We start from the raw sequence: 25,190 nt of genomic DNA, 5'->3' as shown, positions 1-25,190 counted from the left end.
GGTTTGCACCACCCTTCAGGCATCAGGGATTTGCCAGAAATGTTCTGCTTTGGCAAGATCAGCCCCACGTTACCAGCATATAACCCCGACTTAGACAAGCAAAGGACAGAAAGGCCCCTGTTGGGAAGGGAAAAGAAATGGAGGGGTCAAGTGTGCATGGAAATCCGTAAAACAATGGATTTTGCTGAAAATAGATATTAGGGAGGATAATGAAATTGCAATAAAGCAACAAACGTAAAGAAAACTTCCTTCCAACAGGAAGAAGTGTCTGTTGATCCATGCCGGGGAAATGGGACTTTCAAATAAGACCAGAGATTTAATAAGGGCTTTTCTTAGACAGAGATCTTCTTTTCTGCAGAAAACCCCACCCTTTACTACCAAGAACAGCTTCATTACATAACAGGCATCGCCCTCAGCAAAGACTTTGTTTCCCCCTGTACTTGAGACCTTGTTTCCCATTCCCAGGGATGGCTCATAACACTTGCCACACACAAAGGGCGGCTTTACATTAACTGAGTTTAGAGAGTGAACAGTTAGTGAGTTTCCCTCTCTAGCCAAGGCACACATACCTGTAGGGGTTTATCATCTCCTCAGTGACAAAATTCAAGTAATTCCTGCAATTTAAAAGACAATGGTAGCTGAGATTAATGAAGTTAGGCAAAGAATTCAACAGTCTAACCTTAACCTCAACATATCTCAGAAGGGTAGCTGGCAATCGATTCTCCAGGGTTCGATTTAGCGGATCTAGTAAAGACCTGCTAAAACAAACGCTGAGTGCACCCCCATCATCGCTGGTACTCTTCGCTGTTGTGAGGAGTAAGGGAAGTCGATGGGAATGTTTCTCCTGTCAACCTCCCGCTTTGGCAGCGGCCGCAAAAAATCGGTGCAAGCTACATGAACTCCAGCTATGCAATTCACATAGCTGGCGTTGCGTATCTTGCATCCATTTTCTCTGCCAGCATAGACCTGGCCTCAATCTGTATCTGCAAACACAGCGAGGATTCCAGTGGCACCTTAAAGACTAGCATATTTATTTGGGCATCACTTTTCATGGGTAAAATCCACTTAGATGAGCGTTAGCATTTCAAAAGAAGGGAGTTACTTATCAAGTGGGGGACCAGTGTTAACGAGGTCATTCAGTCAGGGTGGATATGGCTCATTCCCTGCAGGTGATGGGGAGGTGTGAATACCAAGAGAGGGAAGATTGCCTTTGTAGTGAGAGAACCATTCTAAGTCCTTATTCAGTCCTAATTTGATGTTAACTTTGCAAATGAATTGCAGCTCTGATATTTCTCTTTGTAGTCTGGTTTTGAAGGGGTTTTTTTTTAATAAAAGGATGGCTACTTTTAAATCTGTTACAGAGTGCCCAGACAGATCAGAATATCTTCCTACTGGTTTCTGTATGTTACCCTTCCTGATGTCTATCTGTGTCCATTTTATCTTTGGCACAGAGGCTGTCCATTTTGGCAAATACACATTACTGGCTCATGAGGGCATATATCCCATCAGTAGATGTGCAGGTAGATTGACCTCAACATGCATATGCAAATCCCACTAGAGGGAGACCAACAAAAACATGCTCTGCAAATCTGAGACTGCACAACGTGCATCTCCTATCTACGGTACAAGGACTGAGGCTGTCTACAAAACCTTCCCTGCAGATCCCAGCATGCAATGCGGCCAGCCTGTCTGGCACAAGATGGGTCACTGCCTGACAACACCTATGGTTAGGGATGCCAGGTGTCCGGTATTGAAACATACAGAGAATACCAGACACCTAAACTATCCGGTACCTTCTGAGTTTTTCCCGGCCAGGAGGTGAAAATCCCGGGCTCAATACAGAGGCAGCCTGGCAACCCTAGTGCTTACCAGGTAGCTGTCCGGCCCAGCGCAGGGAAGCAAGATGGCGGGCAGCCACTGGCAGCCTGGTAGGGCCAAAGAGCCTCACCACGTGGTTTTTAAAGGGGCCATGGTGATTTTTTTTTTGCGCTTACCAACTCTCAGGGTCCTTCTTTTTGGGGGGGGGGGGGGGGGGTCAACAATTTTTTTCCTGGCGTGTTTTTATTGTTTGGTATTGTTTCTGAAACCATCTGGCAACCCAACTTATGGTCAGCTAGTGACGCCTCTGTCTTGCTAGTGGAGGGTTAAAATCTGGCTCTACTTCTACTGCAAATAAACTGGGCCCACATTTCTGTGACCACATGTGAAAGGATTAATAGAGAGACTTCTAGGAATTCTGGCTTGGCAGACAGATGGGTCAATTCAGAACGCTGCTGGTCACAGCTATAGGGCACACAACTTCTACTTTGATTTTTGCTCAGACGTAAGCCTTGGCCATTGGCTTACCAAAATCCAGCTAATTTGAACCAATGGCCCACATAAGGCATATTATCTCTGTTCAGTACGGTCTGAACTCCTACCCAAAATGAAGCCTGGATCCTTCTCAGGCTCAGAGCATGCAATGAGCCTTCTCTCCCATGCTGCTTTGATCAGCTGGAACAGCCTCGCTATCTCCGACTCTTCAAATACCCGTCTGTGCCTATGACAATTTTGGTTCCAACCAGACAATTCTACCTTATTTGGGGGTCTCTGGGTTTGCCTGGTGTTCACTCCCCATAGAACCGGTGATGAGTAGAGCTAGACTAGCAGTTCTGGGCCATGCGCTCTCTGTCAACTTGCTCAAAGAGCAGAAAAGAACTAAACTCCACAGTCACGGCAATGAGTAACATGCCAGCCACTTACCAGCCTCCATAGGCAAAGAGACCGCTATACAAAGCCAGCACGATGTTCCCCACATCGACTTTGGTGCCTTCAAAGGAGTGTTCAGGATTCAGGTTTGACACGTCATCTACAGAGGGACAAAAAAGCCCCAGACAAAATATCAAGATGTGAGAAGCAGACCAAGGCTGAATCCCAGAGACATTTGCAGGGTGACACAGACGAGAGCTAGGCAGGCAAATGATCTGGCAACCCCCGGAGGCAAAAAAAATCAGCTGATTGGGCATTTGTTTTGTTGCAGCAAAGCAGGCGGAGTTTGTGTTAAGAGTAGGTGTAGTCAGGTTTCTTTCAGGATCATTTCCATTACTCAAGTTTCACATGGGGTGATTCTACTGCAGTGAAACCACGAGAAGTTAAATTAACAACTAACTACAGCGAGAGTTCTCCGATCTCCCACAGCGTAGATCACAGACAGTGCCTCTTAGACTTTTCCCCTCCCATGCACCATTGCAGAACTTCCCATGCTGACACTGGCCACCATTGTGTCCATGGGAAAGTAACATGAAGGAGCAAATGTGTTTTCAGCGTCTTCTGATGCAAGTTAGCAAGCGGAAATCAGGAAAGTGCCATGAAAGCAGCCGTTTTCCTAAGGGCTAACCCCTAGCACCAAGCCCATGTGCGGTCTCTCCTCGACTCCCCAACGTTGGGACTCAGTCTAGACTGCAAGTGCTAGAGCGATGCAGCTGTAGCACATCTGGAGAAAATTCTCTGTGCTGGCAGGAGAGCATTTCTCCCTCCCCCCCCCCCAGCACTGTTTTAGGTCACTGTAACTTGCATCCCTTGGGGGGAGGGTGTCTTTTTCACCCCCCCAAGCAACATACATTAGACTGGCTTAAGTGGCAGCTTATACTTTATGTGCCAATACCAGAAGTTGGGGCCTTGAGGGCACTGGCTAGATTTCAAGCAGAACAATTCTCTCCTGCCTCGGAGCCATTTCTACTGGGATCCTCTTACTCCCAGTCCTAAATGGCTGCTGGGTGGCTGTTGAACAGCCGCTCTTTCCACCCCAGTGCTAGCTGCATTTCAGCTTTGGGTGGAATGATTCCTGCATCATGCAAAATGCTCTGGGATCCTTCTGCCTGAAAGAGGTTTAAAAGACCTCGCCCTGCCACCAAAGGCTGCTTTTTCTCGATAACGATCCAGGATTTCCTCTAGTTTCACAGGTGACCCAAGAAAGCAGCACGTTATGGCATCTTCTTTGAACTGTGGGAAGGGAAGTCTGCTACTTTCGAGTCTCAATAGTGAAAGTTCCTGTTATTTATCCACCATTGAATTAAAAAGCCATAAAAAGAAGATTTGATTGTACACGGCCTGAAAACCCTCCCAGCGCAGCTGCAGGGTTTATTTGTTTTGCTTTCAATTTTGCTGCCATTATTTTGTTTCAAGCTGTTTGATCTGGAGCCGAAATCCAGGCCTGGGGTGAAGGAAGCCACTTCTCCATCAGTGAAACAAGTGCTCTCCTTTGTGAGGGAGAAGACGGGGGAACAGCACAGGATTTGGTGAGGCACATTAGCCTCTGACCGGCCGGGTGGGTGACTCCCATGTGATTCCTCTTACAGCAGGGATCTGCCCAATTCCCACAGGCAGCCCTCATCACATGGCAATCAGCAGCGCTTTCTGTGCTCGGGTTAGCCCTTCTCCCCTTTGGGAGGCTGCATTCCACAGATTCGTATCAGAGAAGGAGTATTAAAGGCCAAGCCACCACTTTTCTCTTGTGCTGCAAAATTCCAGCTCTCCCGCCCCACCGGGCTTTTAGCAGCATTATGTTTAGCCAGGCTGGGAAGAAAATGAACACAAAGTAAAGCCGGGTGACAAGGAGTCTGCTAGAATCGTGCACATTTTCATCCAGCGGCACTTTCCCTGCAACGGGACGGGTCTGAGCTAGCTGAGTGAGACACACTCCAAGTCGGAGCCGGTGGGAGTTACCCACCTCCATCGCCTGTTTGGATGGAAGAATCACATTTAATACTCATCTCCACCTCATCCCCGTGCCTTTCATTCCACACGGGCTTTTCTTCACGGTCTCTGCCCTGCTGTCACGGCTCCTTCCCCGTTAGTGGATTTAAACCAACAAAGCCTTTGGTAGCCCTTAGTGCCAGCAGTGCATGGCCTCCTCCATTCCCTACAGGAGGACCTGCGCCACCCAAAACCGCTCTCGCTAAGGCCTGTGTTCTGACAGACATCTCATGCAAGCTGTCCTTATTGTTACCTATTCCTTTGAACCGGAGGAGGGAGTTTAAGGCTGTGTCTACATTGGGAAGGTTTCACATCCAAAGTGCTGCTGACACGCAAAAGTGAGCTAAAGTGATCGGCATTCCAATGATTTGCTCTTTTTGTTTGTTCCCCAAACAGAGCCGCTCACTCAGCTGTCAGATGCTTTCCGCTTTGGAAAGGGGAGGGATGCAGGCCTGCAAGGCAGCTGAGATCACAGAACACTGAGCAGAGCCATCAGGGCAGGCACTCTAGGATATTGCTGGAAGGCAGTTCTCTCGACAAAACAAACAGCAGAGTCCACAATGGCTCTTTGTCGACGCTAAAGGGAAGGGAAAAGTGTGTGTCTTGGAACTGTTTTGTCACCAAAACTGGGTGTTTTTCCCAACAAAAGTTGCACTGCAGTGTGCGCGCTCTTACTGTTTTGTCAACAAAAGGCAGTTTTTGGCGACAAAACCTGCCAGCGTCGACAAGACCTCAGTCGCCTAAGGATGCTAGAGCCAAGTGGCTTTATCATCAGATACCTGCCCAAATCAGAACTGCCACCAGCCAAGGAGATTCTTCCTTTTGTAAGGGGTGTGCTCGTTTGCTCTGTGTGCGCAGGCAGGACAGAGATCTCTAAGCACGACAGAAACCAAAGGGCTGCGTGAGGGGAGGGAGTGGCACAGAGGGCTGGCTGCCTCTACGCCGCCTCTTCCTTCTGGGAGTGCAGAATCACACCCCACACCTTGCCCCAGGGGCCCCATTAAAGTAACAAGCTCCGGCACAAGCCCTCTCTGCAGCTCTTGCCAGTCGCCAAGACGCCAGTAATTGTACCTGCAGCTTTACCCTGCGTGTGGGGCCTTCATGCCAAAGGAATCCTTCATGCCGTGCGCTGCATGTTCAGACCTTTTCTTTTAAAGCATCCGCTCCCTCTCAGGTCATGTCCATTCCAGCTTTAATACTGCAGGCGCTTCTACTGAGCTTAGGCAATGAACTGTAATTAAACCGGTGTCGCTGGGCTAAAAGGCAAGGAGAGGAGAACGCTGCCGTCTAAGGCAAAGAGTGAAGGAGAGCTACGTAGAGTTTGCCAAGAGGGTCCCACTTAGTAACGAACGTGGACAAAAGGAAACCTATGCTGGATGCCAAGAAAGCTCCCAGTGGTAACAGCCAATCAGTTGTGGCAAAGGGGGATCCCTGTTGGGGGGGGTCATTTAAAACCAGGGCGGAATGAAGCATCAGCAGGCTTAGTGTGGGGAAACCCCTTTTTATAATGCCTTCCCCCATCCCATGGCAATTGTTTAGATGGGACTGACATGGGTGTCGCCACCTTCCGCGGCAGGTGACAGGTCCGCCTCTCTTCTCCTGAGGGGCAACGGCGCTTGAGACTCTGCTAGTGAATCAGGACTCCTGGGCGTCATTCATGGCGCCTGCCACTAATCGGCGTGATCCGGGGCATGTCGGAGCACATGTCCGGGGCTCAGCTCCCCCTTTTGTAGAATACAATAAAGCCTCCCTCCCCAGAAAGCTGGAAGGGTGAGTTAGCTAACGTTCATCAACTGCTATTATTATTAATGATTATTATTATCATCATTAATAGCACTTGATGAACATTAGCTAACTCATCCTATTAGCTAACTCATCCCAAAAGGCGTTCGGTTTGCCAAATTCCTTCTCTTCTAAGTGTATCATTATTGTTGTTACAAGAGCCCCGGGCTATCAGAAGAATGCAGGGTAGGAAAGAACTAGTTGGCCACTCCGGTCGTGTTCTGGAAACTCATGGCGGCCTACAATCTGCCTTCCGAACCACTGCATCAAACCGTCATCTGGTTATGGCTCCTGCTAGAGCCGGACCAAAATGATATTCCCTTAGCCTCAGGAAACAGTCTTCTTGATAAGTTATCGGAAGCCACAAAACCCAGGAAACCCATTTCAATAGAAATGTTCATACACTACTACTTCACTACTGTGTACACACACTAAAAGGGCACACCGGTTCTTAATCTCCTCAGCATCGATAAAGAAACAAAATCACCCCCTACCCCTGTGAAAGCCACTCTTGATTTCTTGAGACTTGTATCCACCAGAGTGGAATTTATTGAAGCTTTATACGGCAGGGCCCACAGTGTGCGTAGCTGCTATGATTTTTAGCAGTTGCACAGTTTTAAACATATTTTTCCATCCTTAGCGTCTGCCACAGGCAGAGCCTCGCAGATCCGCGGGTCTCCACATCTGCAGCTCAATTTTTGTAGCTACGGACACGGATGCCAATTTTGTATCTAGAACCCTGCAAATGGGCGTATCTCCATGGATCATTTTTGCACAAGCAGATGCCAATTTTGCATCCACGCAGCGCTCCCGGCACAGGGTAAACTTCCTATGGCACTCAGAGAAAGCAAAGGCAGCGTTCAGAGATTTTAAGGAATATTATCAACTGCCTGTAATTTTTATCTTAGGGGCAGAGAAGCAATTCACAAGTAATGGCCTCCCCTTTCTAGTAGGGCAGGCTAGTGGCGAGATGCAAACTCCAAACAGTCCAAGTATTTCCAGCCATTTTCCACTAGCTTACTTTACTGAGCACAGCAGGTTTAATCTACAGCCACGGAAACTTGTGGCAGCAGTTGTGGGGGGAAGCCATGAACTAAGCTCCTGAATAGGGACTGATTGAAAGCCACTAGCTTGTTCTGCCATAAAGCCAACAACCCCTGAGGATGGCGTACCTACCCATCTGTTGTTTGTACTCTGTTTCCAGGATCGCAATCATCAGAGTCCATAGCCTTTGATCATAGTCTCATTTCAGTAAGAAGCTGTGGGGAACGTACAGCGTAAAAACACAAGAAAAGCCATCGATTGCATCGATCCATCAATGGTGTAGCTTGCTACAGCTACAATCAAAGGCTGTTTAGAGGCAGAAAGAAACTATGGGGGGAGGCAACATGATGTGAAAGAAAAAAGAGCAAAATATTACACAGCATTAGTGCGACTCTGCTTTTAAAATAGAACCTTTAATCTGATTTGCTGCTTTGAATCTGGCCTAGAAGAGTTTTCAGTGCACTGATGGATCCAAGAACTCAAGCACTAACTTTGACACCGCTAGGAGAAGACAGTGCATTTTGGGTACCCGCAAAGGAGCATTTCTCAAATACAGACAGGCAGTCATCCAAAAGAGGTATATAGCCACAAGCACAAGTGTTTTGCCCATGTAAGGTTGCAAACTTGGCAGTGGAGATGAATATACAGGGTTACCACGCTGCCTGTGACCACTGGCTGCATGCAACATTAAAGAGTCATTACCTACATCTGCAGGATGGGACACACACACACACACACACACACACACACACACACATAAACACTTACTTCACAGGCCCGAGGAGAGGAAGAAAAATCACTGACACTGCATGTTTATGCACGTTAATTTCTTTGCACATGTGCACAGTCTAGGTGTTACTAATCCTGGCCGTGGTCACCAAGAGCTTTTAACACAGCAGCTGGCAAGAACCCACTGGCTGGGTAAAAACTAATTAGGCCTCCTTTCAACCTAGAGCATGCCAACTGCCTCGCATGAACCTGCCACGTCCAACAGACCTCAGGCAATGGGCATGTGCCTGCACCAACTATGCCGCCTGGTGAAAGACATAGCATCCATCTTTGCCTGGAGATTAAACGGCCATTTACAGAGCAAGAAGCCCATCAAGCAAGCCGGCATAACTGTGTTATTCACCGTCCCGTGTGAAACGCCGGATTAAGGCTTCAGCACGTGGCCGGTCTGATAGGATTGAGAGCTGTTTGGAATGTGCCTTATTCACTCTTTCACCCATTTCTCTCTCTCTCTCCATCCTCCTCCCTCCCCCACACATTGACTCTGCACACGCACACACACACACTGTTGATGCTGATCTCCTCCCAGCAGAAACCTCAGTGCTGGGAAACAGTGATGGATGGACAGCCATGGAAACAGCCTCTCTTCTCAGATCCATGCCATGGACACAATGTGGGCAACCACAGGGAAAGCTTCCCTTACTCTTATTCCTGCAGGTGCATCAATTTCAACCTGCAGGGACACACTCAAAACAAGAGCTGCTATAGCTCTTGGCCTCTCTGCTAAAGAGCAACAGGTGGGGGAAAGCAGGTGAGCGGGGGGGAGGGGGGGAGGGGAGGGGCGGGGGGAGCTGTCCACTTAGTATTTGCACTCGGACCCCCCCAACTCATTTCCCACACTCGTGTGTTGGCCGCCACTGGATCTGAATAAGGAGGCTTCACATCCAAGGTCTATACTCCGTTACCAGTCCCCCAAGCCAGCCAGGAGACATTAGAGGAAAATCTACTGACTCCTGGAACTATGCTAATTGCCTGCTGGTCTCTGAATGGTGACGTATAATTAACTCTGGGTATGAAATGCAGGGAACACGGACAATGACAACGCTTGTTCAGATCTGTGGCCCTATGTATTGTCAGTATCCGTCCGCAGTTTATAGTCGGAGAGCCTTCAAGCCTGAGGTTTTGTTAATCACCGGCCAAGCACCGCAAATTTCCCTGTCAATTCAACGGAATATTTCTTAATGTCTCTTTCATGGGACTCCAGAGCAAACCAGACTGCTATAACCCGACCAATCTTTTGCTATTAACAAGAGTTACTTCACACTGTCCCTTGGTCTCATTACCGATTTGTTCTGACAGGCTTTTTCAGCGCAGTCAACTGCCATTACTGCCAGCAGAGAGTAAACTTTCCCTCCCTCGGATCTGTTCTAATCAGGAGATTTGCCACAAACAAGGCAATTTTCTTTTTCTCCTGCCATGGAATTAGCAAAATGAACCTCATTGAAGGAGGCAGATCAAAAGGGAACTTCCCGGCAAAAGGGAAAGAGATTCAATTAAAAATAAAGACACACACACAAACACAAAGCCCTGCAACCAGAGCAGGTAGATAATGTTTCTACTCGGCTTTTATGGGTTTTATTCTGTGCTGCTCTGCTTAATCTTTAAGGTTTGAATCTTCAGCTCCAAGCTTTTATTTTAAAAACAGTCCCACGCACAGGGAGAAATTTGCCAGGCATAATCATTCTTTTAAAGACTGGTTTACCCTGAACAGCGAACCAATCCACAAGGTGGGGGACCCAACAGTATGGGATTATATTGTTTGTATATAATTAAAGGAAAAAATGAGGTTTCAGGGTTAATCTAACCCCTCAGTGGCAAAAGGCTGAAATTCAGCTTACCTTCGCCTGTCCTTAATTCACCCTGTATTCAATAGCTACAGTTCTGTTAGGTCTCTGAGAAAGCAGTAGTGAGTAAAGGATAAAACAGAAACCTTAAATCCACTGTGGGGGGTAACACTGAGAATTAAGGCAGTCGCTCTGAGGCTCACAGGCAAATGATTTAAAACCAGAATTCAGGAATTTTTAAAAAGCCGTATCCTCACAGAAATATGAATTTCATTACTCCCTTTCCCACGCGCACCCTCCAAAAACACCGATATTTGATTTGTATTGACGCATTACCAAAGGCGTAACGAGTCTGTAACCCAAATACTGCAGCATTGGACACAGGACCCAGAAATTATTGATGACTGTTTTCACTGACCAAGACTGAGGGTATGTCTAGACTACAGCGCTACTTCAGGATACTGGAAATATCTCAAAATAGCAATGACGCGTCTTTAAACGCACCTGCTATTTCCCGAAATAGTGAGCATGCTATTCTGGCACCACTGTAACCCTCGTTCTACGAGGGTTAAGGGATTTGGTGCTAGCTACACATTTCAAAATAAGCTCTTTTGACCTAGACTTTGTATAGCACAAATTATGCAGCGTATTCCGACAGAAGGGTGCAGTCTAGACGCACCCTAATTCAATGTTTGTTTTTTAAATCACCCAGCTTCAATAGCAAAAAAGGAAGTTGTGATTTTAAGACTGCTCAGTTTTCATAATGAAAAACTGTAGAAAAATGTTAAAATCTGGTTTTGACTTTATGTTTTCCTCCTCTAAATACACCAGTGTACTCTTGTGTGGTGCCATAGATTAGAGGCACCAGCTTTAAAACTATTCCAGTGAAACTATTATATTTTTTGTTTAAACAAATCCTTACAAGTTGGATTTTTTAAAGCAGGCCTGCAATAGGTTCTATGGTTTAAATGCAACAATTGCAGAAATGCAATGGGAATAATTATCCTATACAGGCAGTCCCCGGGTTACGTACAAGATAGGGACTGTAGGTTTGTTCTTAAGTTGAATTTGTATGTAAGTCGGAACTGGTACATATTGTAGGGGAAACTCTAGCCAAACATTTCTCCAGAGCTCAGTTTTATTCTCCCACATCTCACTTCCCTCAGTCCTTTATTCTCAAGCTGAGGTGTCTGCTGAGAAAAGCCGCTCCGCGTCTCCCTGGTCTGCTGGGGGGGGGGGGGGGGGCGCTAGCTTTGCGTCTCCCTGGTCTGCAGGGGGGGGGAAGCAGCTAGTGCGGGGTTGCCTCACCCCGTTTGTAAGTAGGGATCCGATGTAAGTCGGATCCATGTAACCCGGGGACTGCCTGTAATTTATTTGGCTCACTTCCTTGGAAAACTTAATGGTTCTATCATAGAATCACAGAACACTATAACTGGAAGGGACCTCTAGAGATCATCAAATCCAGACCCCTACACTCACGGACCAAGCACCATCTAGATCATCCCTGACAGATGTTTATTCAACCTGCCCTTAAATATCTCCAGATATTGTGGAGACTCCACAATCTCCCTAGGCAATTTATTCTAGTCTTTAACCTCCCTGACAGGCAGGAAGTTTTTCCTAATGTCCAACCTAAACCTCCCTTGCTGCAGTTTAAAGCCCATTGCTTCTTATCCTATCCTCAGAGGCCAAGGAGAACAATTTTTTTCCTTCCTCCTTGTAACACCCTTTTAGGTAGTTAAAAATTGCTATTGTGTGCCTTCTCAGTCTACTCTCTTCCAAACTAAACAAACCCAATTCTTGCAGTCTTCCCTCATAAATCATGTTCTCTAGACCTTTAATCATGTTTGTTGCTCTTGTCTGGGCCCTCTCCAATTTCTCCACATCTTTCTTGAAATGCGGTACCCAGAACTGGACACAGTACTCCAATTCAGGCCTAATCAGTGCAAAGTAGACCAGGAGAATGACTTCTCATGTCTTGCTCACAACACACCTGTTAATGCCTCCCAGAATCATGTTTGCTTTTTTTTGCATTATTGTCATACTGTTTATAGCTTGTGGCCCACTATGACCCCTAGATCCCTTTCTGTAGTGCTCCTTCCTAGACAGTCGCTTCCCATTCTGAATGTGTGAAACAGATTGTGCCTTCCTAAGTGGAGCACTTGGCATTTGTCCTTATTAAACTTTATCCTGTTTACCTCAGACCATTTCTCCAGTTTGTCCAGATCATTTTAATTTTGACCCTGTCCTCCAAAGCACTTGCAACCCATCCGAGACTGGTATCATCTGCAAACTTCATAAGCGTCCTCTCTATGCCATCATCTAAATTGTTGATGATGATATTGAACAGAACCGGTCCCCAAATAGACCAAAACCTCCCAATCCAAGATCAGAAAGTTGCCATATAGTCAAGGCCACCCCAGTCCTCTTGGTTTCTCCCTTAAAGTCCCCTCCAAAATACGCATCATCCATCCACAAATGTTAGTGAAACTGTAACAAAATCAGAGGTAGACCCAGGAATACAACCCAAGAGCCACCTGTTCCATGTGGGCTCCATTGATGACTAGGTAATCTTGCAGCCAAACAAATGTAGCAGCAGACTCTAGCCTCAGGTGTTCAGACTCCCAGTCACCTGTTCTAACTACTACATCACATTTCCTCTTCACTAGGCAATACCTGGTCAAAAAGCATTTAGACGTGCTTGGACAGAAGGTACTAAGTAAACACTAGCAGATCACTAGAAGAGAGAACTAAGACAGTTTGTAGTAACAGCGGAAGGAAAAAACAAAAGGTCATCAAAATTATACTAGAAAATTCTCCCCCTTTCACTATATTTCCACACTGGGACAACCCATCCTCCAGCGTGGATGCTGTTATGACCTGGAAACAGGTCCATATCCTGGAAACAGAATAACTGCACCAGCATAAGGTAATTTTATATAGTCTATATTTGAGAGAATCTGTCTGATGTGAAGTATCAGAGGGGTAGCCATGTTAGTCCGAATCTGCAAAAGCAGCGAGGAGTCCTGTGGCACCTTATAGACTAACTGAAGTGTTGGAGCATAAGCTTTCGTGGGCAAAGACCCACTTCGTCAGATGCATGCATCGTCTTTGCCCACAAAAGCTTATGCTCCAACACTTCAGTTAGTCTATAAGGTGCCACAGGACTCCTCGCTGCTTTTGTCTGATGTGAGTGAGCGAGTGAGCCTGTCTGCTTGTTCAAGAACGCCTCTAAAAATCCATGGTGTCCAACATGCTAGCCACACGTGGCCACCTGAGCGTGGCTCACTGGTTCACCAAATAATTTACTTTTTGAGAATAACGTGGCTAGTTCGCTATCTGGCAGTAGCCATTGTAAGGGCTACTGCTTCAGAACTGGTTGGACACCGCGGTCTTGAATGGTAAGAACTAGGACCTCCACATTTGGGATGCAGCTCTCTCTTAAAGGTCAGGGTTTGGCTGTCTGGGGGGTGGGAAGGAGGCTGTAGCTCTCCCAACTCATGCGTATGGTTTTATGCCATAAAACCATAAGGAAAAGAGACAGACTCACCGGGCAAGTGAAAGGGGCTGGCCGGGGTTGTGCCCCAGCCCCGAGTCTCACTCCCCCCAGGTGCCCTTTAGGGATGGGGAGCTAAAGTCCCCCCCTCTGATTTGTATGGGACATTGCTGGCTCTTCCCCTTGGTCAGGAAGCGAAGGGAAAGTGCAGTTTGCTACATTCCTCACTCTGGCTGGGGAGCACAAGGGGCAGACACACCTGCACCTGCCCCAGCTGGGAACATCCACCCGACTCCCAGCTGTGCCCAGTGGAGCTGCAGAGGCCAGGGAGAGGCGCTTCTCACCTGGCCTCAAGCTGCTGCAGTCAGAGGGCTGGGGTTGTCCTCTCTCCCCGAGGCAACCTGCATCCTGAACCCCTCAGCCCCAGCCCCCCACCTCAGAGCAATGATTTAAATGAAAATAAAAGTGAACTGAGTCAAGGACTCGAACAATGATGGGTAAATCTAGGTGGAGGTTTCATCAGTGCATTATGTAAACAGAAAACTCACAAGAACATGCTGATTTGCACAAGGGTAATATGGTCACATGTTTTCTGTTTTCTTTGTCATAAAATTTTACTGCTGTTCTTAAAGTAACAAAAACACTTCACCACAGAGGGAGACAGAGCCAAGGACTAGGGGGGTGGGGGGCGGGGGATTGCAGACAGACAGGCTATAAAGTCTCCGAAGTTTCCACATCTGAGTAAGAGACAATATTGTTACTTTCCACTGTTTACTGATCATGTAAATATAAAACAGCAGTAGGGAAAATAATAAAGGGGGAAAAAATAAGTTAATTCACTCCATTCAGACACAAAATGAAATGTCATGGGAACATACCAACCCTTCTATCCCCCAGACCTCAGAGCCAGCCAAGATGCTGCAAAAAATATTTCGAACTTGATGTGCATTTTGCTGCAATGATAATTTCCAGCCAAAGAGCAACTTCACAGAGCCCTCTAGTTCCTTTTGTCCCAAGAGTACAGTGGCTGGTCTAAAAGGAAACAAGGACACACAGAAGAAAAATATATTTCCCATGGAAATGGGATTTATTGTCACCCACCTACTCAGCGTAACAGGCTTTGAGAAAAATTACCCATTTTAAAGAGCCAACTTCTTTACACACAAGGCCTATTGATATTAACCTGCAAGAGATCCAGCAACCAGATGGTGTGCAACCTTGTGTGATATTAGTGTACTTCTGTTTACCGAAGAAAGAAGAAATACAGTCCCCTTTGTTACTGTACAGGATTAGAGCTCTCTGGTGAGATGCAAGGATAAGTGCAATAGCTTTGGGAAGGTGGAAACTAAAATACGAATGGAGGATAAGAAAGGGCACATAAGAGAAACAGGTGACTCTAGTAGGCAAGATCTCTTACGTCTTCCATTGTGAGGTTGATGAAAGTAAGTACAGGTGGAACCTCTCTAGTCTGGCACCCTCGGGACCTGACCGGTGCCGAACCACAGAATTTGCCACACCACTAGAAGCCAATATTGTCTAGCAGCATTACCAACACTTCCGCTGCTTACTGGGCTCGTAGAAGTAGTTTAGGGATCAATACAAGCTAATACAGCACCGAACACTGAGAGCCAGGACTGGTGGCTGTAAACAAACTTTATGGGACTGTGGGAAACTTGGCCACACCCATGCTAAGTGGACATCTGACTCACTAAAATCATGCTGGACCACGTACGATGCCGGACCAGGGAGTGCTAGACTAGAGAGGTTCAACTTGTATTAGACAAGGGAGAGAACTCTACCTTTTGTTAAGGAAAAACAGCTGCCTGGTTCCCAACCCCACACATTATACCTCTTCCAGAGTTATCTGCTTCAGGCGAAGTGACTTATAAATTCAAGATCCCATGCCACAGATCTTGACATATTTGGGATTTTGCAGGGCATGGGAAGATCAACCCACTAAAAATATGAAATCCTCATTTAACGTCTTCCATGCAAACCATATCCCAAAACGCATTTACAGAGGTAAATAGTATCTCATCTGGGCAAACCTCCATCTTCATGAGAGAACAGAGAATTTATAATCCAGTCAACCTGCCCTGTTGCGAAACTTGGAGGCACCCAGGCAGGCCTGTTAAAGGGATGGAAAAAAGGAACATTCAGCTCCAAGAAGATAGGTTTTGCTGGAGGGACTGAGATATAAAATACCTCTGATATGTTGGCAGAAATGTGGCTGGCTAACACAAGCTTACACTAATGTTGGAAAGAAAAATGAAGAGGCACGAAGACAAGGAAGAAGGGAGGTTATCAAGTAAGATTGCAAAAGACCGAGTAAAGAGCTGATAAGGGAGAAAGACAGAGGGTGGTTGCTACATGCACAGGGCTAAATTCTACTCTTGGGGTACGTCTAAACTACATGGCTCCGTTGACAGAGCCATGTAGATTTGTGTGTTTGGCAAAGGGAAATGAAGCCGCAATTTAAATAATCGCGGCTTCATTTAATTTTAAATGGCTGCCACGCTGAGCCGACAAACAGCTGATTAGCTGTTTGTCAGCTCAGCGCGCTAGTCTGGACGCTCCCGCGCCGACCTGAAAGCCTTTTATCAACCTCCCCGTTATGCCTCGTAGGATGAGGTTTACCGGGGAGGTCGATAAAAGGCTTTCATGTCAGCAGGGGAGTGTCCAGACTAGCGCGCTGAGCCGACAAACAGCTGATCAGCTGTTTGTCGGCTCAGCGTGGCAGCCATTTAAATTTAAATGAAGCCGCGATTATTTAAATCACGGCTTCATTTCCCTTTGCCAATCAGCCTAATCTACATGGCTCCATCGATGGAGCCATGTAGTTTAGACACACCCCAGGTTACACCTGTGAGTCAGTAGCTTTACTATGGATTTTAACACTTCTGCATATGGGAGTCTAAAAAACACCAGAGAGTAAGATTTGTGTGGAGTAACGGTGATCCAAAGATGGATAGCACTGTTATTATATCTATAATACATGGAAATTCCAAAACAAAGTTTTTGTTTGTCCCAGAGTAATGACTGCATTCCGCAGTTATTGGTCAAGAAAACTGAGGAGAGGGTTTGTTTGTGTCTTCTGCTTCTAAAGGTGATAAAAGTTCAGCAAAGCAAGAAGGGAGGAAAGCATATTTTGCAACAAAGCCTTGTACACTGTTCCTCTGGAGCTGTTGGCATGGAGTTGGAAGTGGAATAAAATCCTCTGAAAAAGCAAGGTATTCTGCAGAGATAGCAGCATTTCCCTAAGGTCAGGCAGGAATTAAAAATGGTGTGTGTGTAGAAGAGTGAATTTGCCAGAACTGAAAGCTAGGATGGAGCATTATCAATATGTGGTTATCCACAGTGAACATAAACAGCGCCAGGATAGCTCCCTGAAAGAAGTTTCTTTTCATAAAATCCAGATTTCAAAATGTTCATCCCCTGTGCAACTCCTTGCCAGAGATGTTATGAAGGCCAGAAATGGAACAGGGTTAAAAAAAGAGCTAGATAAATTCATAGAAGATAGGTCCATCAATACTTATTAGCCAGGATGGGTAGGAATGGTGTCCCTAGCTTCTTTACGTTAGAGGCTGGGAATGGGTGGAAGGAGAGGATCACTTGATTATTCCCTATTCTGTTCATTTCCTGAGGTATTGGCCACTGTCGGAAGACAGGATACTGGTCTGACCCAGTATGGCCGTTCTTATGCAGTGTCATCACAACAGAAGTGGGTCTTGGGAAAGGGTATGGAGGCCCACATGGGAGTGGCCTTACGGTCTAGTAGTCCAAGGAGAATGCTCCCTACACGAGAGACGATGTACAGTAAAGTGCACAGACAGTTCTGGAAAGATAATGACAATTGGGGGGTGTTTCTGATGATGCAGACACTGCGAGGAAACAGACAGCAACCCACTAAACAGTTACACAGAAGACACACAAGAGTAATGACATAGCTCTCCTCGGAGCAACAGGCATCAACGAACACAGCTGCCTGGTTCCCCCAACCTCACACGTTATACCTCTGCCAAAAAAAGAAATCTACTTGATTTTAGATTCGCCAGGAAGTGGGCAAACTTTACGCAATGTTTCCTGTAGCCTGGCCTGAGTGTGTTGCAGAAGCTACAAGCTCAGCCCCTGTAGGAAAAGGAGCCCTGCACACATCTTCCAGTAGTAAAGGCTCCCTCTCTGTTGTGGTTCTCACCTGCCTGCTGGTCTGTTTTCAGCGGTCAATAGAGGGCACAATCTGACCACTTACAATGGTCCGTCTCCGTTGGTGAAAACCTGCAGCAGCCAGCATTGTAGGGGGAAGGGGGGTCCGATTTCTGTCCTGCATACGGAGGGGTGCTGAATACGCAGGGAGGATTGTCAATAGCTGGCTGGTGCAGCACACAGCGGTTACATCTGCCGCTCTAGTGTGCAGTTCATAACCCACGGCCAACAGCAGAGATAAGGGCACGGATTAGCTCTCAATGAATGAGCATGACCCTGTTGGAAACAGAGCTTCCTGGCTGCCAGAGGACAGATGTGCTCAGGCCAACCCTGGGGCAGCGTGTGGGGTTGCCATAGCTGTGTTCAGGGACCATGTGCACGCCCATATGCAAGGGGGTGCGAAGGGTGTGAATGCACCTCCCCCCATCCCATGTTCCCCCAAATAACTGTGCTCCAGCCGGCTGGGGAAAGGCTGGGGCTGATCTCCCCTCCCTCCCAGGAGCAAGGCTGGGGCAGGGGCAGGGGCTGGGGCTAGGCCTTGCCCCTGGGGCAGGAGGGGGAATCAGTCCCAGTCGGCTGGATCATGGGGGAGGGAGCTCGGGTAGCACACTCCTCCTGCCTTCCCCCAGCCGGTGGCTTGTGCAGAGCTGCTCCCTATAGAACTGTGCTCCGTGGGGAGAATTTAGGGTTACTGAGCATGCTCAGTAGCTCCGCTGAAGCCCCTGCCCTTCCTACGTAGAAGTTTCTGCTGGCTACATTTTATAGAAATTCCTGCATGTGGGCCTGATACGAATGGTTAATGCACCATTGTGGGCCAGGGATCATATTGTGGGGTGGGGGGGAGGGGAGGAGAGAGTTACCACAGCCTCTGTCTAGAACTAAACACAGTGGAAGGCAATTAAGGCAAATCACTCAGGCTGCAAACACCTGCAGAGAGATGCCACCACCGGAGAAGACTTGCCTAGAACAGATTCAGACCGGATTGTCCAGGGACCAACAGACAACCAAAGGGATTTTGGCATAAAAAGGCTGACTTTGAACTCTTTCTGAGCCAGCAAACAGTCAGAACCGTCTAAGATCATTTAACTCAGGGGTGGGCAATAATTTTTGATGGGGGGGAGGGCGCTCCCAAGATTTTGGAAAGTGGTTGAGGGCTGCACTCTCTTCCATGGTATTAATGGAGGTGATGTGCGGACTGGGGGTGCAGAAAGGAGCTCGGGGTAAAGGATTAGGGTGCAGGAGGGAGAATGGAGTCTGGGAGGGAGTTTGGGTGAAAGAGGTAGTTTGTGACCTAGGGCAGAGCTGGCCTTAGGAACGGGCGAGCTGCATTTTGGTCCAAACTCCCGAATTCTCCCCCGACCTTTCCCCGCCCTCGACCAATTTTCCCCAGGTGGTTTTTTGTTTGTTTGTTTGCTCAACAATTTTTTTTTTTTTTGCTCGGGGCTACCAGTTGACCTAGGGCATGGAACTGGGGTGCAGGGTTTTGGGACGTGACCTAGGGTAGGAGGGGATTGTGATCTTGGGCAGGAGATTGGGGTGCCAAGTCTGGGTGCATATGGAGTAATGGGGCAGGAGTGTGGGGCAGAGGGTCGGGGAAGGGAGAGGCTGAGGTGCCAGAGGCAGGTTCTCGCCAGGAAACTTATCAGCCTGCCTGCCTGCGGAGCTAAAGACTTGCAGAGCTTAAAATGTTTCTGCCTGCTTGGCCATGTGCTTGAGTGAGTGAGCAGGAAGGTGTGCTTTGTGGCTGCCTGTTATTCAAACAGGCAGGTCCCACTAGCTAGTGTCTGTCCAGAAACCAGCCAATGGGATTGTGCTGGGGGTGGGAGCAGTGTCTAAACCTTCCCCTCTGGACTCAAAGAGAAAGAGCCCCACAGCCACATTTCTGAGCCGCGTAGGAGGCAGCGGGGCAAGCAGGGGAGCCTGCCTGGGGCTCCCCACTGCCTCTGCGGGCCAGATCTAGTGGCTTGGTGGGCCGAATCCAGCCCGTGGGCCATACTTTGCCCAGGCTGATTTAGACAGTGCTTCGTCCTGCAATGAGGGCAGGGCAGTGGACTCGATGACCTCTCAAGGTCCCTTCCAGTTCTAGTGTTCTATGATCTGTCCAACGGGGGGCGCTAACCCTTGTGGAAGGGTTTAAAAGACTTCGGACTACTAGAACTCCTCAGGACAATACAAAAATTACTGCATGTATTTTTTAGCATCACAACAAGGCTAAACGGAGTCATTGTGATGCATTGTGTTGAGACGATACGGTGACTGCGATTTCACGATGTGGTAAGACAAAAATTTTGTTCCACGACTGGCAGAATCAACTCCTGATCTTCCCCAGGGCAAGAATATAAGCAGTTCCCCTATCAGCTATTTGGCAAGAAAACTAATTCAGTCACATTGAGAACGATGGAAAGGAGGAAAGAACCTATCCTGATCCTTTAAAAATCCAGGTGTGAAGGTACAACTGCTTAGTACCTGGGCTGGTGTGTTTGTTTTTAAAGATACTGGAAGGAATTCAGTTAAGGTTGCATCATAGAACATAATTACCGGTCTCAAAGAAGAGTTGTATGTGCATTACTGATTACATCTATTGACATAACCCCTCACCCCACTTAGATCACGCAATAAGCGGCCGAGCTAGAAGAATCCAGGAATTTGAATTTCCATTCCCCTGCTCTAACCGCCTGCCTGCTTGCTCTTCCTCAGCAAAATAGGAGAGATACTCACTTGTTCCAAGCTGCACAAAGCCAAGAATGATGATTAAAGCAAGAGCCAACAGTTTTGCAGCTGCAAACGCATCCTGGACACGGGTGGCCGCTTTCACGCTGTAACAATTCACCGCCGTGAGTAACACTAAAGAGAAAGAGATAGGGAGAGAAAAATCAGTTTCCAGTGCAACGAGTCTATAGAACATAAAGCGTATCATGGGACTTCTCGATTTGGTGAGCACAAATAAGAAGGAAAGGAAAGGAAAAGAAAGGAACTCACAACTGTGGCCATCTTAGGACCCTTTGCCTTCTAAAGATTTGGTAGAAAAATCTCTATATTATTATTATACCATATTATATTAAGCAGTATAACTATGTTATTTAAATGTAATATAATCCCTCGATATATTATCCACAAAGTCAGAAATTGCTAGCCCATGAGAATACTTAATGGACACGAGGTCTGTGCTCCCTGGAGTTCATCATTCGGTATAGTCAAAGGTTTGGCATATTTTTGCTAACACATGTAGGAACTAAAAATAAATAGTTAAGATAGGGATGTTAAATATCGGTTAACTGAACAGTTGATAAACCTCGTGAATTCTTTTTGGTTACTCGACTATTCTATAATGCCTGGGGGTGAGGCCAGCAGCCAGTGCACTCTGACCTCACTCCCGAGGTACCCCCTGGCACTCCGCACTGCTGCCTCTGTATCAGCGGCAGCAGCACAGGGTGGCAGCAGCCCTGGTCTGGGATGGGGGAGAGATCTGAGCTCCCGGACCCGACGTGAGCTAGAACTGAGCAAGGCTGCCTGCTTGCCTGGCTCCTAATACACTTTAAATGCAGAGCCACAGCAGGGGTAGGTCCTGAACTCAGTGCAAGCTGGAACTGAGCCAGGCTGCTGGCCAGCCTTTTAAAAAATTTACTGGCGGGGGGGGGGGGGGGAAATTGTGTAGCATTAGCATTAATCGTGTAGTCTATAGTATTAAGGCTTAGCTTATCTGTTAATCAGTTAATCGACTACACTATTACACCCCTAATTTAAGATACAATTTTCTTGGGCCAAATCCCTTCCCCATCCTAATTTTTGTCTTAGAGAAGATGGTCTTTACAGATCACAACTCTTTGGAGCAGGGACATGCCCTCTTATATGGGTATAGTGATTAAGGGTGTGAATGGTTAACCGGTAATCATCATCTTTACCGGGTGATGCTTACTGCTTATAGTTAACCGGTGGGCTGAAGTAGCCCCCCAGATCACCCCCGTTTAAGCAGTTAACTGGTTAAACATAATGTTTAATGGGTTAACTGCTTCAATGATATAGAATAAGAATAGTACATGGCCTCGATACCTCCTAAACCAACCCCATTACTCCTATGGTCAAGCCAGGGTACATATAATCTCCATGGAAACGCAGACAGCAGGAGTTATTTCAATCTATTCCCAGCATTGCATCAGCACCCAATTGAAATTGAGGCCCTGTTGTGTGAGACACTGTACAAATCCCGCAGGAGAAGACAGTCCTTCCCCTGAAGTGTTCGTATTTGCCTTGTTTAATGAGACTGTGGAGTGGGAGGGAAAGGAAAAAGCTTCCTGTGAAAGTCTCAATGCCGGTCAGTGGGAACGGAAAGCAAGCCTTCCCATTCCCAGACCACTAGGTCACACTGCCTCCAAAGCACAGCCCAAGGCATGTGGCCGCCTTGAATGTGAAGGAAAGCCGCTAGCGAACAAGATGGGGCATGATCAGAGCATCGCACGACAGGCTGCATCCCGTGGTCACTCTCCTTGTCCCGCTTGCCCGCTGGGGAAGTGAGCAAGCAGCGGCAGGCGAACCTTGGTACATCGTACGCTGGGCAGCGGCCTACGGTCTGCAAACTTTTGTTCGTGGGTGAAGAAAATGGTGACCCACCAGAATGTGACTGGAGCATGGGCTCTGGAGTGGGGCTGAGAGCTTTGGGGCATGGGGGGGCGCTCTGAGGAGTGTCAGGGCTGGGGCAGGAAGGGCTTGCCTTGAGTGGCTCCCAGTCAGTGGTGCAGCGGGGGCTAAGGCAGCTTCCTGCCCCTCCTGGCCCCGCAGACCATGCTGTCCCCAGAAGCAGCTGGCAGCAGATTCCCAGCCAATGGGAGTGCAGAGCTAGTGCTGGGGGCAGGGACAGTGCACAGAGCCCTGAGCACTTACCCCCCCACACACACTTAAGAGTCAGGCCTGCTGCTGGCTGCTTCTGGGGCACAGCGCAGTCCGAATTGTGCCAGGACAGGCGGGAGCTGCCTTAGCCCCCCCCCCCCAAGGCTCACCTGATCCCCCTGCAGCAATGATCCCCAGGACCCCCACATTCCACGCCCCAGCCCTGGGTTGCGACCCATCGTCTGAAAACCCGCTACAGAAGTCTCCTCTGGGACCCAAATCTACGCCCATTTCCTCTCTGCGAGGCTACCAGCCTATGCTTGCCCCAGCGCTTGGACCCAGTTCTGCCCCCACAGCTGGGAGCAGGCCCGGATCCAGGCCCTCACTGAATTGTCTCCGGGGCAGCGGATCTTGTGGACATTTTTCTTGAGCCGTGATTTTGCATGTGGGTTGGTTCCCATCCTCGCACCTGTGGGCTGCAGGGGATATTTTTAGTCTTCTGACGAGTTTTCTAACAAGACAACACAGGACAAAGTCATCCAAGGGGGGGGGCGGCATATGTTCCGGGACGGGTCAGACTAGACCACAGGCTACTGTACATTCCAATACAGGGTTGTCATCAGGTTCCTTTTTGCAACACGCATCTGCCTGCAAAACACAAGGCTGCCCCATCCCCTATCAAGCACAGCCCACGCTCACAGGATCCTAACACAGCAACACTTCCCCACGACATGCAGTATTCCGGTCAGGCGTTCGCTTCCCAGCTACACCGTGAGGTGGGCAGGATGGGTGTGATTTCGGAGGATGGGGGCAGAAGGGAGTGAGAATGGGCTACAGCGTTTTTCCTGGGGAAAGGAGGGGAGGAGTAGCAGGGTACACGACATGCCCAGTTGAGCGGGCAGTGCACAGGCAGGGTGGACGATGCAAAGCTACCAGGTGATCATGCCTCCAGGGGAATGAACAAATTCTCCTATCCAGAAGCAAGGCCGCGACGGCTGCAGTGTGGTCTCTTTCTGCTGGGTTCCGACGGAATGGAGGCCAACACACAAAGACCATACCCTGCGCCTTCCCCAAGTGGCAGGGACGGCTTGCAGGGCTAAGGCAGTCCTGCCCTCTAACTCGACCTCTGGTCGATCAGCTCTTCTCCTTCCATCCACATTCCACAGGGTGCAGACACGGGCTCCTTCTCGGAGGCGGGGAAAGTGGATTTACAGGTGGGAAACCCCCAAGCAAGTTGGTACTTTCTGCAGAATTTTTTTTTTTTTTTTAAGAGAGAGATTACTCTCAAGTATTCCTCCCACCTCCCGCCACACTAGTCAGTTCCCTCTCTCAGCTCCCTGGGCAGAGAAAGGCCCACGGGTGCAAGAACACAGAGAGGCAAGGTCCGATCCAGCATTACCAGCAGCTGAACTGCTTTTTCACTGGCACAAGGCAGGGCCTACACCAGAAGGTGGGGAACCTAAGGCCCAGGGCCAGATGCAGCCCTCGGCTTGCCAGGATCTGGTCCCCAGGCATTGGGGAGCCCATGCTGGCACTCCAGCCCCCCTACTGTAGCCTCGCTGGGCTGAAGCACATAAAATCTACTAGGCTAGCCCCCACCCAGGCTCTGGTGTGTGAGGAGATTGTGGGGAGTGTCTTTCCCCTTCTCACTCGAGGGCTCCCCAAAAAGGGTCCCCTCCCCGACCTACACAATCAACATTGTAGATATTAAGAGGAGATGATCCTCTCTCTGATCTGCTGCTTTGTGCTGTGAATGGCTTTGCTGAGCCTTCTTCGCAGAGCAGGTCAGAGTATACACCTGCGGTACAGCATGGGTGTGATCGGGGATGTTAAAATGCAGTTAATTAAGTAAATGTGTAACCGATGAAATTTACATTCACAAGGGAGAGCAGTTGCTTTCCCAGGAGCTAGGGCATGCAAGGAGCCGGCTTTTAAGCCAGCTCACTACATGCACTGGGAGCCTGTGTGTAACCGTGTCCACGTTCATATCCCCAGGGGGGATGCGCTGGAAGGGGTTTTCTATTTTCAAATATGGGGGGAAGGACAGGCGCTGAGATCCTGAATAGCAGAGTCACCCAGGGACTTGCAGCCTGATCGTTATGGTGATTAACGAGCGGATTTTTCTCTTCTGGCCATCTGAAGGAGCCATCCCAGGAGAGCTGTGCAGAAAGCTTAGGCAAGCGGAAACTGCTGAGACTGCACAAAGCGCTAGGCGCACAAAGGGCAGGGGCTTAGGCTGTGCAGTTGGGCAGGCCAGTCAGCGTTTGAACTAGCCGACACCCTGTACCTCAGGACTGATGTACCCCAAACTGGCACAATCACAGCGGTGAAACTCCAAACTACACTAGCTGATAGACGATAAGCCAGCTCCCGGCAATTTTCCTTTCCCTACAGCCTGGGCTGTCCCTAGGGGGACACAGGGCCTGGGGCAACCAATCCCCAGTGCCCCAGGTGTGGGGCCCAGGGCAACTCCCCTACCTCAGGCCTTGCCCCCAGCTCTGCCCATGCCCCACTCCCTTGCCCACTCCTCCAAG

General features: G+C 48.4%; 2 protein-coding genes across 2 annotated transcripts in view; both read right to left on the bottom strand.

Moving 5' to 3' along the window:
* KLHDC4 (kelch domain containing 4) overlaps positions 1 to 25,190 on the bottom strand; it is a 316,137-nt gene that overhangs the window by 139,724 nt on the left and 151,223 nt on the right. The gene's annotated exons all lie outside the window — the stretch shown is intronic.
* Positions 1 to 25,190, bottom strand: part of SLC7A5 (solute carrier family 7 member 5) — a 61,291-nt gene that overhangs the window by 15,921 nt on the left and 20,180 nt on the right. The window contains exons 2-4 of the mRNA XM_025182424.2: positions 20,551 to 20,676; positions 2,743 to 2,848; positions 570 to 614 (exon numbers count right to left, since the gene is read on the bottom strand). Coding sequence (XP_025038209.2) covers positions 570 to 614; positions 2,743 to 2,848; positions 20,551 to 20,676 — 277 coding nt within the window. The remainder of the gene's footprint in view (positions 1 to 569; positions 615 to 2,742; positions 2,849 to 20,550; positions 20,677 to 25,190) is intronic.

The sequence above is a fragment of the Pelodiscus sinensis genome, chromosome 12 (genome assembly GCF_049634645.1).
Source record: "Pelodiscus sinensis isolate JC-2024 chromosome 12, ASM4963464v1, whole genome shotgun sequence".
Lineage (NCBI taxonomy): Eukaryota > Metazoa > Chordata > Testudines > Trionychidae > Pelodiscus > Pelodiscus sinensis.
This window is presented reverse-complemented; position numbering and strand designations above follow the sequence as displayed.